The sequence below is a fragment of the Manacus candei genome, unplaced genomic scaffold, assembly GCF_025592945.1.
Source record: "Manacus candei isolate 608988 ecotype Guabito, Panama unplaced genomic scaffold, ASM2559294v1 h1tg000076l, whole genome shotgun sequence".
NCBI lineage: Eukaryota > Metazoa > Chordata > Aves > Passeriformes > Pipridae > Manacus > Manacus candei.
The window spans coordinates 7,325,211-7,340,642 of record NW_026138124.1 but is presented as its reverse complement, the minus strand read 5'-3'; the positions used below and the strand labels follow the sequence as shown (position 1 = coordinate 7,340,642).

The following is a 15,432-nucleotide window of genomic DNA, read 5'->3' as shown; positions in this document are numbered from 1 at the left end:
CCCAAATGTTAGCAGTTTTCAATTAGCAAATGGCAGAGGAGAGGGATTCCTGGGGGACACGCTGAGCAACTCGAGCTCTATCACTTGTCACTCAAGGAGCTCACGTTACCCTTCTCCCTGAGAGGCTCTGCTCAAAATAAAACCCTCCAGCAGCCTGAGGGGAAGCCTGCTTGCTGCCAGAGCTGCCAAGGAGGGGATGGGGGGCTGATTTCTGTGGTTACCCTGAGGGGTGGCAGGTTGTCCTGCCACAGCCTGAGCTGCAACGGGGTTTTAGCTCCCAAATATCAGGGAAGCTTGTGCTGGTGTACACCGAACATGAACAGTCATGGCAGGGGATTTTCTGAGGGAGGTGAGTAGCTGGCAGCCTGCTTGGATGGTGGAGAGCACTGAGCTAAACTTTAACCAGCTCCCAGCGAGCCTGGAAACCCAACATGTAAAAACAAGTGACGGTGGGCAACTGTACAGGGAGCAGTGGGGTGCAGCAGGTACCTCGAGCTGGGGTTGAGGTGCTCCCCAGCCAGGTTTGCTCAGGGCTGTGACCCCCCAAGGGCAGGATCTACCAGCAGCCACATGGTCCAGCTGGTTCTGCCACTACGTGCCAGCATGCCCTGGAGCCAGGCTGCCTCCAACAAGAGATAGGCACTATCCCAGACACTGTCCCTGACATACTATGACCTGGCCCTGACTAAAAACTGTCCCTGGACACAGTTATGAGACAACGTTCAGGCCAAAAGGACAAGGCCCTTGGCATCCCGGGGGGTGATGGGACTCCTGGTGTTTCCACCACCAAAGACAGGACACATCAGTCCTGTAAGCTTAGACAGCCTGTGCCTCCGATGACAGGCATGAAACAGCCGACTTTTATCATTATTTACTGCTTCTCTTTGATGTTTTTAAAATTATTCTTCCCTAACCTCACTGAAGAGCATCTCTGCTAATTAGCCAGGAGCTGACAAAGCCATCAGAAGGTGCTGGCTGTGCCGGCAGGGTGGCTGGGAGGTGTCAGACCCTGCAAACAAAGATCCCTCCTTTTCCCCTCTCCCTAAGGAAAGCCCTCCCCGCACTCAGCATCACAGCCAGGCATTTGTCTCACACAAAGGCGACACTCAGGGCAATTCCCTTTGTGGAGGCGATATGTTCCCTGTCCCCTATGATGGGTCACTCCTTGAACCCATCTGGGCTTGGAGAGGCCTCTTGTCCTCTTCCCCAGCCTCTCCCTGGCCTGCACTCCTGCTCCATCCCTCCTCCTTGTATTTAACTTAAACTGGAGGGACAGAAAACTGACGCTCTGGCTTCTAAAGAAGTTAAGGTGGAGCGTTTTGCCCCAGGGAAAGGAGTGGGGAGAGTCCTCTCCCTGCTTCTGGGGCCTCGTGCCCAGGGAGGGCGGGGGGTAAGGGAGTGAGGCGGCTGGACAGACGGACGGGCAGCCGCACCTTCTGCCAGTTCTGCCAAGCCTCGTGGGAATGAGGATACGACCTCGACAGAGGTGCTGGAATCAAAACAAATCAGCTCTGGGATCAGCAGGCGGTTTGGGCTGTTTCCTGCTGACAGCAACAGCCCCGGGTCAGCGGGATCTTACTGGGAACGGGGACAGCTTTTCCCTGGGTGACAATGGCCAGAGGGGACCCACACCAGGATGCACAAAAGGGGACAGGCAGCCTCATCCCACACCTCCCCTTCTCGCTCCCCTCTGGCTCTGCCTTCCTTAGCAGGAAGAGCCACAGGGACACGGCTGATCCACCACCAGCTCCACAGAACACGGGAACAAAACAAGGATAAAGGGAGAAGCCCTGAGACCTGCAGATTTCACCAGGAGCTTCTGCAGGGAAACAAAGCAGCAGACGTGAGGAATGCAACTGGCCTATTTGCCCAGGCTGCTCTCTGCCTCCGGCAGTGCGGACATGCCTCGGCTTGTCGTTTCAGGAGCTTTTGTTGCTCGGGGCTGGGGGCCTCTTTGTTTCCTTTACCCTTTCGCCAGGCTTGGTCACAGCCCGGTATTAAATTATTCAAATCATCTCGCTGGGCTTCACAGCTGAACTCCTGCAAGGAGCGCAGGCTGTGAAATCCCGAGGGCTCCGGCCCTCGCTGTGAGCCCCCGGCCCGGCACAAAGCACACTGGTCCACACTGGTTTCCCCTGCCCGGAGTAAAGGGTCCCGATATTTGAGCTGGTGACACCTCCAGCCCCAGCACTGCAGTGCAAAGGCGTCATTAAGCCATAAAACAACCCACCTAACACCAGCACATCGATGGGAAGAGGGGGGCTGCACCCTTGGATTTGGCAGCCCAGCTGGAGCAGGAAGAGCCTGGCTCCTGAAACAGTGACATTTTGGTGGCATCGCTGGCAAGACAAAGGATATCAGACCTCTGTCCTGCCTGCTGCTGTCCCAGCAAGCCCTCAGCCCTGTCGAGGCTGTAGCAGGAGCACCAGTCCCTTCCTATGGGATGTGTTTGGATGTGGTGTGGGGCGAGAGGAGCTGTGAGAGCCCAGCTAAACACAGCCAAAAGAAATCTGTTGCTGTAGGAGCTGGTGCTGCTGCCAGCTCAATGCAGGGAGGAGAGGCAGTGGCCCAGAGGGGCTTTGAGGCAATTTAACCCAGCCCTGTAATTACCTCAGTGCCCAGGTTGGTCTGGGAGGGGAGAACACCTTTCCCTCTGTCGACACGGGGCTGCAGGAGCCGTCCCTGTAACCTGCAGCACGAAGAAAGTGCCAAAGGACTGGCAGAGCCTTTGAATTCCAGTCAGCTTCCTGGGATAGCAGGGTGTAACCGCCTGAAAAGGCAGCTCCACAAGAAACAAAAACGGCAGGGAAAAACCCATGCACCCACCCTGCCAGGAGCCAAACAGGGAGGCTGTGTCTGCAGCCAGGGCTGCACACGCCTCTCCCGGCCGGACAGGACCTGCTCCCTTCCCCAGCTGGAGCCTGGAAGGCGAGGGAAGAAAGAGCAGGAGACCTGCAGAAATTCATTACCTTTCACATGACAGAGGGATCGGTTGGCTTTTACCAGAGCCCAGTGAGGTTTCCCTCATTGAAAACAGGAAAGAATCACAAAAAATAATTAGAGAGATTTCATCTCAGCCAGCTTATGAAAGCACCGACTTTATACACAACAGATTGGCAACAGCACAAAGATGGATGTGAAAGGCAAGAGCATTTGCAATGTCAGACAGATCAGAGACAGAAGCTCATCAAAAAATGGCCCAGGGCAGACGTTAAGTTGAAAAAAGAAAGGAGGAGGGAAAAAAAATAGAAAGGAAATGACCCTTCTGGAGATAAAAAATGTGACTCCTGTCCATGACACACGGATGTGCCCCTCCTGCCCGCAGAAAGGATCCCTGGTGAAAACTCATCATCTCCCTGGAAAGATCTGGGTTAAAAAACTTCAAGTACTGACAATCACTCGCTGTGTTTTGCTCCTCAGCTGGGAGTCAGCGAGCTGGTCAGCACCAGGACTGAGGGGCCTGAGGACAAATGTCAGCTGAAGAATCCTCCAGCGAGCTCCTGGGGCAGGGGAGGCTGTAAGTGGAAAGCTCCAAGTGGCATTTCGGGAGAGCAAGCAGGGCTGTGCCACACAGAGAGGCTGCTCACACCGGGCTCGGCCAGCCGAGCAGGCAGGACCCCCGAGAGTGTGCTGAGCAGCTCAACAAATGGGTGAAATGTTTTAAGGGGGGATGGGAAAGGACAGACTTCTCTAATTAGCAAAGAGGTTTGCATTTAGTCACCCAGCACAGCGCCTGGGGCCCTGACTCCAGACACTGCTGTGCAAAGGCTGACAGCTCTCCCAGACACCAAGCTGTCAGCCTGGGCTTTGTAACCAGAGACTGCTTCCATGGAGGAAAACAACCTCTGTGCTCCTCACCCTTCTACACAGGCACTTCCAGCAGGGAGGGGAAGAGTTGTGCTGTGACCCCCTGAAGGCAGCACTGGAGCTCTGGGGACATCCACCCCATGCCACATGCAGGGCAGCAGCTCTCAGGCACTGGAGGTTCACAGTGACCCTCGTTGATTCGATAAGTGAGATCAGCTCCGGTTCCGTGGGAACCATCGTTAGGAGCTCCCTGTTTCCAGATTGCTGCCTTTGGAGTGCAGCTGGGGAGCTCTGGAGCCTGCAGTGTGTCCGAGGCAGGCAGCAGGAAGAGGCCAGGCCATGCCAGTGGCTGTGGGAGCCCCAGCATGTGTACGATGAGGCTGGATGTGGCCCCTCTCAACTCACGCTCACTGGGGAGGCGACTCCTCCACAGCAGCTGAAACACAAAGGGCAAAGACCAAGATTTAGCTGTGAGCCCCACCTCAATGAAGCTACAGGGAGCAGTGTCCTACCCCACACAAGCCTGATACCCAACAGATGGACACCACAATCCCTGTCCCACTATCCCAGGAAGCCACTGCAAGGCCTCAGTAGTGGCACAAGTGAGGCAACACCCAGTACACAGAGCCCAAGCAGGAGGAAACGCAGTCTTTTGAGGCTTGTGCCCTCCTCTCCAGCACGCTTGGCTTCTCCCAGTTATTCTGTGTTTGCAGTGGGATTGAGAGAAGGGCGCAGCAGTGGCTCATGATAAAGTGGGCAGCAGCCCAAGTCAGTCAAAAATGGTGTCGGCCCCATGGGAGGAACCTCCGAGTGGTGCAGAACAGCCGCCCCAAAGGTGGAGCGCGGCTCGCCTGTGCCAGCACCCTCTCCGGGCCACATCACAGCCAGAGCTGACAGCAGCAATGACATCACATGTGTCAACGGATCTCGTGTTCTCTCTGGAGAAATTTCCAGGCAGACTGAGCCGTGTGAAAGCCCAAAGTCAGATCTCAGCTCTTTACAGAGCTCTTGCTGCTTTTTGCACGCTGGTTGCTGAGGGATGCTGGGGCAGGCGAGGCTGCTGCCCTCACACCGCTGAGTTTGCACTTCCAGTACTGGGACAGGAGGGACGAGGTTTCGGACAGAGGGACAGCACTGGGGCTACACACTAAGTCCCTGCTCTTACAGTGCTGCAGGTGGGAGCCCACAAACCAGCTGCCACGGAGCGTGGGGTGACTCCGGCAGCGGAAGGGGAGAGCAGCCTGCAGCCTTCCTGCGGAGACAAAACCCTTTTACTCCCATGACAAATGCCCTACTTGTTCCTGAGCCTGGGGACTCAGCCATTCCCTCTCTTCCCTCTCCCCTTCACGTGGCAGAGCACATCACATGAGAGCTCGGCACTTGCAGGGGAGGAATGGGAGCCAGGGCCGATTCCGCTGCGCCGGGGCAGTCAGCTGGGCCTCCTCCCCTCAGGGCTGTAATTAGCCTCCTTGAAGTGGGCTGGGACTGGAATCCCTCAGCCCAGGCTGAGGCCATAATCAACCCAGTAGAGGAGGAAGAAAGGCCCCTCCAGCAGTCTGGGCCAGGCTCCCATTGTACATCCAGGCAACGGAAGGGCAGGTCATGCCACGGGCACGTTTTAACCACGCAAAGATGCTGCCTTTGGCCCAAGCAGAGAGGAACCACAAAACCATTGCTATCTTTTCCAAACCACAATGGAAAGGCAGCAGCCAAAATGACGCCTCAAATCTCAGCTTCTATTTCAGCAGCATCAATTAGAGAGCTGCTCTTTTTGGATACTCGGTGGACCGCTGGCACGCCAGCTCCCCACCGGCTGCAGCTTGGCCAGCCCACCTGTCTGGGAGTGCACCAGACAGCCTCTGCCATCCCTTTACTCCCTTGGCCCAGTGGGAGTGGCAGCATCACAGAGATGCAGAGCAGAAAGGGTATTTTTAAGGGCTTGAAGTTATTTCTATTTATCTGCAGTTCGAGAGGGACTAGAATAACACAGAGCTTATGTGCCAGGGTTACTCGGTACATCTCCGATCACAAAGTATTGTGTCTGGCTGGGCCCTCATGGCAGGAATCACAGGAACAAAGCCTTTACTCACGCTTTACTGCCAGCAGTGTGTTCCCGTGGCAGCAGGCTACGGAGGTCACCAGGTATGGATGTGTCTCCTCCAGCTGCACCGGCCTCGGCACTCCCGTTTCCTCGTCCTTCCTGCCCAGGCGTCCTCTGGCTCCTTTCCCCCATGTGCACACCTCGCCATCTGCAGAGAGACAGATACACCTTGCTGCACACCTGCCTTGGCCACAGCATGGACTGCAGGCAGAGGACAGCCAGGGCCTGCTGCAGCCCAGGACACAGCCTCACCTGCTCCGATGGCCACAGTGAAGGCATCCCCACAAGCCACCACGGTGACCTTCATCGCCTGGAGCCCCACAACCAGGTGGGGCACGCGGCTGTTGCGGCAGGATTTGGTGCCCAGCTGCCCGTGCTGGTTGCTCCCAAAGGTGTAACAGTGGCCAGAGGCTACAACAGAGAGGAGAGACACAACTGGGTGTCACTCAGGGATGCACTGAAGCTCTCTCTTTGCTGTCTCCTATGCTGAGCATCCTGCTCCACAGAGCTCCAGCACTGGGTGTCTCTTGAGCCTCCATGAGGCCTCTGCCCACGGGAAGCAGAGGAAGGAGGAAGACAGGGAAAATGCAGGTGTCCTCCCCCCTCTCAGGGATCTGGGCACACACCCTCACCTGTGACTGCAGCCGAATGTGCTGTACCGATGTCAGCACACACAATGGGCTCTTGGTTCAAGGGGGCTGACTGGGCACACACGAACACTGTGGCCTCCTCCACCTGGTCCTCTGGGGAAGGCTCCTCTGCCGAGCTGATCCGGTCTAGGCCCAGCTTGTTACACCTGCAGAAGGAAAAGCTCAGTTCAGAGCTGGCTGAATGCAGCCTGGCACAGACACCCTGGATACAAACCCTGCCCTGGCATAACCATACCACCAGCAGCACGATGCTGGGGGCAAGATCACACAGGAGCATCTTCTGGAGCCCCTTGCTCCCTCTTCCCAGGCAGGACAGATGGACAGGCCCAGGAAGGTGAAATGTGGAGCACAGACCCTCACCCCTCTTACCTGTTGCTCCCACAAGCAAGAATCTGGTTCTTCACTGTGAGGACCATGGAGGAATCGATGCCACAGATGACCCTCTGAGCCTCATGCTCTGGTGGGACTGTGACCTGCTGGGGGGAGTTGTGGCACTCCAGCGTACCCAGCCCAAGCCGACCTGGCAGGAGGAACAGAGCAGGGAACAGCTGATGGAACTACAAACTCAGCACAGCCCCACAAAGAACAGCATTGACACAGCTCAGCTGCTGTAAGAGCCCAGCCTGGCACCCAGAAAGCAGCAAAACCCAAGCATGGGGGCCTTGGTATGTGGTGAAACAGCTGCAGCTCTTCCACACCCACCTACCCTGGCACATCTGGAGGGAATTGTGGACAAGCAAGGCCAGCAAGGGGAGCAGGAACAGGCAATGGAAAGCACAAGCCCTGTTTTGCCAAACAGGCATCTCTTACCATTATCCCCCCTGCCCCAGGCAAACACTTCCCTTTCGTTGGAAACTGCCAGGACGTGAGACGCACCACAGGCCACCTGCACCATCTCGTAGCCCAGCAGGGCCTCCACAATCTTGGGCTGGCAGGGGAAGAGCAGCAGCCGTCAGCCGAGACCTCCCAGCCTGCCCGGCTGCTCCCATCCCTCCCACCCGGCCCCCCCAGACTCAACACAGAGCTGGCAGCATCCCAGTTTTCATCCAACACAAACAACAGAGAAAATTTTTTTTTTTTGTTCCAAACAGTCTTCAAAGGGTTTAGAGACTACGTGCGCACAGCACAGAAGATAACGCAAACATCTCTGGGGCAGAAGAAAGCAGCCAGCACGAGAGTTTGGAGAGGGAAGAGGCTCGGCAAGGGTTGGGATTCGCCCCCCTGCCCATGTGGGGAGTGCCAGGGGCTGTGAACGCCCACTCCGAGCAGGCAGGGGCTTGGTGCAGGATGCGTTGGCTCAAAGGCTCTTGTGCAGAGGAGGTGTGAGTTAACGGCTCAGATTCATTAGGGTGTGGAGGGACCAAGATCTCCACATTTCACCCAGCCCCTGCTGTGACCTGCTGTTAGATCTGACACCTCACCGCTGTGAGCCTCATTCTCATTATCGTCCTCAAGTGAAAAGCACCATTTGTTGGGATCTGGCTGCTGCTTCCAACCGGTCTCCCCTCCCCAGCCATAAGCACTGAGCAGCTCAGCTCCGGACGGAGCAGGAACAAACGAGCCAGCTGACCACAGTGACAAATGGCACCAGTCCCCGGGCTCGGCTGGAAGCCATCGGCTGCTGCCACATCCGAGGGCAGGCGAGGAAGAAGCTTGAAGGGAGCAATGAGCCCTCAGCTCCAGTGCTCTGAGCCAATCGGAAACACAAGCTCTTCTTTAAATACTGGCTCTTTTGAAAAATAACTTTTCTCAGTGAACCTTGGCAGCTGCAGGCCAAGAGTGAAGCAGGCAGGTGTGTGATTGGAGGCAGGCTCCAAGCTGGGAGCCTGCCAACAGCAACCACAAGGCAGCTCTTGACTTCCCCCACGCTCAAAGGGATCATTGTGTAGGGGGGGAGAGAAAGAGAGAAGCAGGTTGGGTCTTTTAAAACCCGCAGTGACAGGGAGAGGAGGGGGAGGGGGTCGGATGCCAGAGCATGCCTGGGATGTACATCCCTGGAGCTGGGATGAGCCCCGCTCACATGGCACAGAAGTCACAATCCCCTCTCCCCTGGGGGAGCAGCAGGCCCAGCACCCTCATCACCAACCTGGCTCACATCTGTGAAGTTCCCGTGCCCCAAACAGCCATTGCTGCCGCTGCCGAAAGTCATGATTATCCCCCTGTCTGGAGCAGCAGAAAGAAGTCGTGTCAGTGGCACACGTGAGGCCCTGCAGGGCACACGTGAGGCCCTGAGAGGCGCACGCAGCCAAGGGGACGTGGCTCCCAGGACAGCGGCTCTGCTCGGACCCACTCTGACTCATGACTTGCTGCAGGGGCCATAAGCCTTCAGTGAGCTTTTAGGGAGCAGCAGGAGCTTCCAGATAGCTGCAGCCTCTCTGTGCTGCAACAGCTCAACAAACAAACAGCAGTGATAAGAGAGTGCTGAGATAACACTGGTGCAGCTGTGTACGCAGGAGCCGTGAACCCCACAGTCTGTCAAGGTGTTAAAGTCACAGAGGCACTCCCTGAGCAGCTGCCCTGCAGAGGGGTGGCAGGAAATGCCATGGAGAGGCAGGACAAACACATGCCCACAGTGTTTGCCAGTTGCATATCTGTAGTTTGCTGCCCTGACCCCCAGCAGAAGAACAAACAGAGCTTCCAAAGGACCACTGGGAGGGCTTTGCTCCACAAACACGGCCTTGGGCTGGTGTGTGTGCTCTCCTCCTACCCAGAAAACCTCCTGGCCCACTCTGAGGGGGCTTCAGATCCTGCCTTCTTGCTGCTTGAGGAGGACCAGCCCTGCAGCAGCTCACACTGACTCTTCACTGCAACACCACTCCTTGCTGGTCACTGCTTATGCCTGTGTTATGCTCACAGAGTGTGTGACAGAAAGGCTGAGCTTCCCACACACTCCTCACACTGCAGTCCCCACTGTACAGGTCACTTCTGGCTTCAGGTGACACCAATGCAGCCAGAACAAAAAACAGAGGAAATTTCATAGAATCATTTAGGTTGAAAATGACCCTTAGGATCATCACGTTTAACTGTTTGTGGCCCTCCCCACCCCAGACAGACCTTTGGGGCTGAATTGACCAGCGTGGCATTATGCTTGCCATTTCTGACCCCCACCAGCTGTTACATGAGAGGCCACAGAGGCCCCCATGTCACCCCAGCCCAGTGTATCTCTTGGGTTCCTCTCTAAGCAGGCTCTCCAGGCAGTCCCTGCTGGCTTTGCAGAGGGATCTGGGGCTCAGGAAGGGGAAGGCAGGAGGCAGCAGCTCACCTGTGAGGCAAGCTGTGAAGAGATCACCGCAGGACACGTGTTTGATGGTCACTCCAGACTGGCCTTCCAGAAAGCGGGACACAAACTGAGGCTGCAGCTGCTCGGTGGATCCTGGGAGAGAAGGGCCTCCAGCAGCCCCCATTGGAGGAGCCTGATGGAGAGAAGCCATGTCAGCTGCTGTACCTCTGAGCAGCAAGAGCTGGGATGGGGAACTCAGATGAGCCTCTTCCCACTCACTTAGCAGTGCTATCCACACCCTGGATGGGACAGTGGTCCTGGAGAAGGCAGTGCCAGGGCAGAAATGTCTCCTCCTCAGAAATCACACATCCAAGGCCTCCACAGCCACTGCCTGCCCCAGGTTCCCTGTCACTCACCTCCCACAGGATGAGCCGCCCTGATTTGGTGACCCCGGCCTTCTGTGTCCTGCCAGCAGAGACCTGCACCACCTCGGTGTTCAGCATGGGCAGGCGGAGCGGGGTGGTGATCCCACTGCCCCACGTGTAGATGGATGACAGTGGAGGTGGGATTCCTGTCCTGGCTGAACCACCTCGGACACCTGTGGGTCACACAGAAATCACTAATGTGGAGCCCTGACTCTGCTCCCACAAGAAAAGCAATGACAAGAGCCAGTCTGGGTGCTGGCAAAGCTGCCTGCCAGCTGCCAGAGCCACACCAGTGCTGCTCCAAGGGGCTGCAGGGGGGACCCCAGCCAGGGAACACGGGAACAACTTCATGTATTTTATCCCAGAATTCAGAGAAGTGGCACCACAGCTCTAGCCTAATTGTTACCAGTGCCAGCTGCATCACCCTGCACTGGGACATCCCCCCTCAGCACCCCTGGCTGGTTCCCAGGCTTTTGCCGGGAACTGCAGGAACTTATTTCAAGGGTTCAAACCTAGAAGAGGCAGCTGGAGAAAGAACTCTGCGTGGTCCCCAGAGCTGAGGTGCCCATGGGCTCCTCCAGGGCTCAGGGAAGGTGACAACTCTTAAATTCCTCTCTCCAGAAGTTCAAGTGCCTCTCCGACCTGCGCCATCCAAAGGAAAGCTTCTGAATGGAGCTGAATGGAACACACCATGCCAGGACTCACCTCTCGGTCTGGCACTGCTTGCCCGTCCCCCTGTCCGGCTGTGGGTCACTGTTGGCACTGGAGCCAAGGGCTTTTCAGGCCTGCCAAACCAAAATCCAGCCTTTAATGTCAGCTCAGCCCCAGAGGTCCTGCAGAGCCCTGGATCACAGGTCTGGGCACAGCTACAGCATAAGCCATGGCTGAATAGCTCACAGCACTGCCTTGTTGGTGCGTTAAACCACCTGAGAAAAGGGAGTTGGCACCAGTTCGCTTCCCCCTGTGCTCACAACTCTCTACTCAGTGTCACCGTGATGACAAGCCCACACCTGCCATGGCACCTGCCTGGCCCTGAGCCCCTGGGCCAGGCTCAGCCAGCAGCAGCTGCACACTGGGCAGCACAGGAGAGCTGTGGGACAGAGAAAATGCTCTCTTTGGAGCTTGTATCAGAGGCAGTGAGCTGATCAGACATGCAGTGGGCTGTGGCAGCCCCTCCCAAGGGACACTAAGGTGGCAGTGCCACTTGCCTTCTCATTTTGACACTGCCCACGTCAGTGTAGAGGTTCAGGAGGGGCCGGATGCAGATGGCCTGGGCCATGATCTCATTCAGCTGGGGCCGCTTGGAAGGATCCAGGTTCAGCATGCTGAGGATGAGCTGGCGCAGGTCAGGGCTGTATCTGTCTGATATTGGGGCAAACGTCCCACTCATGATCTTCAGCACTAAGGCAGGAAGGTTCTGGAGAGAAAATAAGAGACATACAGTGGCTGGGCAGTCAGGGGCGAGGCCGAGGAAGGAGGTCTCAGCACTGCCCTCTGCCTTCACACTTCCCAGCTCAGTGAGAAGTGATCCCAGCGTACATTTTCACCTCTGTAAGAGCCCACGGCTCCCTGTGCTACTGTACACACCACATGCCTCTTACCGCAGCTTCGAAAGCCCTCTTGAGGCTGGCGAGCTCGTACAGCACACAGCCCAGAGCCCAGATGTCACTCTTCTGGTTGTAAGGCTTCCCTTCACAGAGCTCTGGGGAGATGTAGCACGGAGTTCCCACCACCTAGGAGAGACAAAAAGGTTTACTGCGATGGTGTGAAACTGGGGCAGTGAAGTGGAAAGAGGAAGGGCTCAGTGTAGAGCCCAGTGCTCGGGCTGGCAGGAACACCACCACACAAAGCTCTGTGGAGCTGGGCTTTTGTTCCCTGGCATCAACAGCTGCCTGACAATCTCAGTGAAAAACACGAGGATTTGCCTTTCCAGTGACACATACAGTGATTGCCTCTAATTTTGCTCCTATTCACTTGAGAGAATCAGAGCCCAGAGCACTGAGCATGATACAAATGTCTGGTCAGATTAACCCAGGTGGGGAAAGACACTCAAATGTCAAGCAGAGAGAGGAGATTAAGGCAAGGCAGGATGTCAGCACACAGGCAGGAGTGTAGTTGCCAAGGAAGCGTCAGACAAGCCTGCAGACACCACCTCCACCACTGTTACAGCAGTGTCTGCCCTCACCAGTGGGCCCAGACACCCCGTCCTCACCCAGCTTTGGGCAGGCAGGTCTTTCTCACTTCTCTGCAGCCCCCAGAGCCACAACAAACTTGGGTGTGAAGACATCAGCCTGTATAAACTCCAAGGAACAAAGCAGCCCTGCTTAGATGTGCTGCCAAAAGACTATTGTGAGCCAAGTCCCCCAGAGTCTCCAGCCTGGTGCCATGGGATAAAGTAGCTCCCCTGCCACTCACTGTGTAGGCTTTGCTCTTGCTGCTCAGGATTTTGGAGATGCCAAAGTCTCCAATCTTGACGATCATGCGGTGTTTGTCCAGGAGGATGTTCTGGGTCTTCAGGTCACGGTGCAGGATTTGCTTGGTGTGCACGTGGTGCAGAGCCAGGAGGATCTGCACGAAAAAGTGCAGGATGGTGTCCTCATCCAGCAAGGAATTGCAGCGTTTGTGGATGAACTCCGCCAGTGTGCCCCCTGCAAGGAACAACAAAGGGCTGTGGGCAAGGGGGGCTGCACAGGGCAGCACAAATCCGGCCTAAAACCAGGGGGGATTTAGCCATGGCATCCTAACAAGCCAAGTATGTGGGAAAAACACATCCTGGTGGGACACACAGCGTGTCCTCCAACGCTCCCGGACAATGGCAGCACAGCTGGTGGGACAAAGAAACAGCCTGAGAGAAGTTACTGTTGACACATTATCAAAAGCAGCAGGAAAAGAAACACTAAAATTACAGCTCTTGGAGGAGGACATAAACCTCGATGGTAGAACAAGATCAGCCTGTTCTGCAGAGGAGAATTCTTGCAGTCCAAGAGGCCACGTGGCACAGAGAGGCCCCTGTTGGGAAGGGGAGGTCCACATTCAGGGCTCGCACACAGCTTTTAACAAACCCACATGCAAATGTTGATTTCATCTGGAATTCCACAGCAAATCTCCTTGGGAATCACAGAGCTGCGGGACCAAACAGAGCTGACACAGGGAAATGTACCTGAAACCTGAGCCAGAGGCAGATGGTAGCATGCTGATCAGGGACAAAGGTGTTTGAAATGTCCTTGTTTTGGATATGATTAGCAGGTGTAAGGCTAACAAAATGGCTGAGGTTGGAAGGGACCTCGGGAGGTTGCTGGTCCAGTCCCCTGCTCAAGCAGGGCCACTGACAGCTGGTTGTCCAGGACCAGGACCTCTCTTTTGAGTATCTCCAAGAATGGGGACTCCACAACCTCTGGGCAACCTCTAGCAGTGTTGGGTCACTTGGCTCACTGTCAACCTGGTGTCCACCAGGACCTCCCAGAAGCTTTTCTACAAAACTGTCTGCTCAACAGGGACATGCTTGCACTCTCTGGGAGTCCAAAGTACAGGGTCTTTACAAGGTGTACAACATGCGGCAGCTTGACCCAAGGAGAGCTGAGTGCTTGGCATCTCCTGGACCTGCCACAGGCACTGGGAGAGGTCAGGGCGCACCTGGGGCATATTCCATGGCGATCATGAGTGCCTTGTCCTCCAGGAAGTTCTCATAGTACTCGATGACGTTGGGGTGGCTGAGCAGCTTGAGCACCTGGCACTCGTTCTGCGCCGCCAGCCGCTCGTCCTTGCTCATCTGCTCCACCGGGATCTGCTTCAGGATCACCAGCTTCTGGTCGGCCTTGCGCAGGCACAGGTGCACAATGCTGCAAGGGCAGAGATGGGGCCTTCAGTGCAAGGACAGGGGACAAAACACAGGGCCTGGCCACCACCCTGGGGTGACACAGGGCCTCTGCAATCCTCCCGCCCGGGGGTGTCACACACCCCCTGCCGTGTTTCCAGGGTGTCCCACACCCTCTGCCGTGTCCCCCCGCGTGTTACACATCCCGTGAGGTGTCCCCCCGGGTGCCACACCCCGGCTGACCCCCGCATGGACAAGTACCTCCCCATCCTGGAAGCGAGGGCTGTGGCCTCCCACCCCGCGGTACAAAGGCCTGGAGACCCCCATATCGCTCACCCCCGGCGCCCCCCTCACCCGAAAGCCCCTCTCCCCACCACCCGGATCCGCTCGTATTTCTCCATCCCTGGGCCCGACTCCTCCCGTCTCCATGGAAACACTTCCGCGCCGCTACGGCGGCCGCGGCCGGACAAACCCTGTCGCGTGTGTGAGGCCTGGGAGGGGGATCCCAGGGGGACATGGCGGCTAACGTCACCGCACCGCGGCCTTGGGGACCCCCTGGTTGGGTGGGCACCCCAGTGCCGCGGGGAGCCTTGGGCAACACCCAGGGAGAGGGGCTTGGGGAGCGCTGGGCTGCCCGCCCCCGGTCTGGGGGGTGCCAGGAGGACCCCCCCGCACCCCTAGAGAGTGGCCGTGCCCTCGGCAGACTCCAGCCCCCAGTCTGGGGGGGGCACTCATGGCGGGGGCTGTGCTGCTGCAGAGCCAGCACGGGACCCCTCTGTCCCCCCCAAACCAGGCATTAGACCCCCAGGACCACGAGCATCCCTGGGGCGGCCGTGATGGCGGGTACAGAGCGCGGAAGGGGGTCCTGCCCTGCTCCCAAGGGTGGCTGCCCTGCACTGGAATGGGGACAGGGACAGAGGTGGCACTGCCACGTGGCCATGCTGCCATCTAGCGACAGCCAGCCCGGCTCACCGGGGCCAGCCAGCGCCCAGAGCCCTGCACCGGGGGGCAGCGATGGGGCAGGACCCTCACTCAGCAACCAGCCACGCCTCGGGGCCCACAGAGCTGGCCTCACCCTGCTGCCATGCTGGTACTAGGGGGCACCTGTGTGTCCCCCTGCCTAGGGTCCCGCTGTCTGCGGTCTATGTCTTCAGGTGAGCGATTGTGGGTGCTCCCACTACTTTTCCAGAGCACGATGGTTTCCCCGATATCCCCCTTCTCGCACCACGCGCTGCAGCCACCGGGGACAGCCACACCGTGACCGGGACACGCACACACACGGTGCCCAGAGCAGACAGATGTGGCGAGGCCCACGCCAGCTGTGCAGCACTTGGGACAGATGCGCAGGGCGCAGCACAGATGTGCGGCAACATCTGCCACGCACACGCTGCACCCCCCCAACCCTCCTGCGCTGC

General features: G+C 57.3%; 1 protein-coding gene across 4 annotated transcripts; it reads right to left on the bottom strand.

The window, feature by feature from the left end:
* Nucleotides 1-1,280: 1,280 nt before the first annotated feature.
* Nucleotides 1,281-15,112, bottom strand: NEK8 (NIMA related kinase 8). Of its 4 annotated transcripts, XR_007908014.1 has the most exons (16): nucleotides 14,392-15,112; nucleotides 13,837-14,042; nucleotides 12,619-12,851; nucleotides 11,805-11,936; nucleotides 11,412-11,620; nucleotides 10,909-10,988; nucleotides 10,195-10,376; nucleotides 9,821-9,971; nucleotides 8,645-8,721; nucleotides 7,369-7,486; nucleotides 6,928-7,078; nucleotides 6,541-6,704; nucleotides 6,161-6,319; nucleotides 5,898-6,056; nucleotides 3,859-4,243; nucleotides 1,281-2,689 (listed from the first exon to the last, which is right to left on the bottom strand). XR_007908014.1 is itself a non-coding variant. In XM_051809263.1 (15 exons), exons 1-15 carry the CDS (start codon nucleotides 14,532-14,534, stop codon nucleotides 4,215-4,217), a joined length of 2,193 nt encoding a protein of 730 aa, XP_051665223.1. In that variant the 5' UTR covers nucleotides 14,535-15,112; the 3' UTR covers nucleotides 3,083-4,214. The 4 variants fall into 4 exon arrangements, 3 of the variants coding, with proteins under 3 accessions (XP_051665223.1, XP_051665224.1, XP_051665225.1); XM_051809263.1 differs by lacking the exon at nucleotides 1,281-2,689 and having other exon boundaries at nucleotides 3,083-4,243; XM_051809264.1 differs by lacking the exon at nucleotides 1,281-2,689 and having other exon boundaries at nucleotides 3,083-4,243; nucleotides 14,372-14,492.
* Nucleotides 15,113-15,432: the final 320 nt, after the last annotated feature.

Excerpts from the sequence above, each read along its gene's own strand:
- NEK8 (XM_051809263.1), bottom strand. The coding sequence starts at position 14,534 with ATGTCCCCCTGGGATCCCCCTCCCAGGCCTCACACACGCGACAGGGTT. Across the intron at positions 12,852-13,836 it reads CGCCATGGAATATGCCCCAG|GGGGCACACTGGCGGAGTTC; the intron begins GTGCGCCCTGAC and ends TGTTCCTTGCAG. Across the intron at positions 7,487-8,644 it reads ACTTCACAGATGTGAGCCAG|CCCAAGATTGTGGAGGCCCT; the intron begins GTTGGTGATGAG and ends TTCCCCTGCCAG.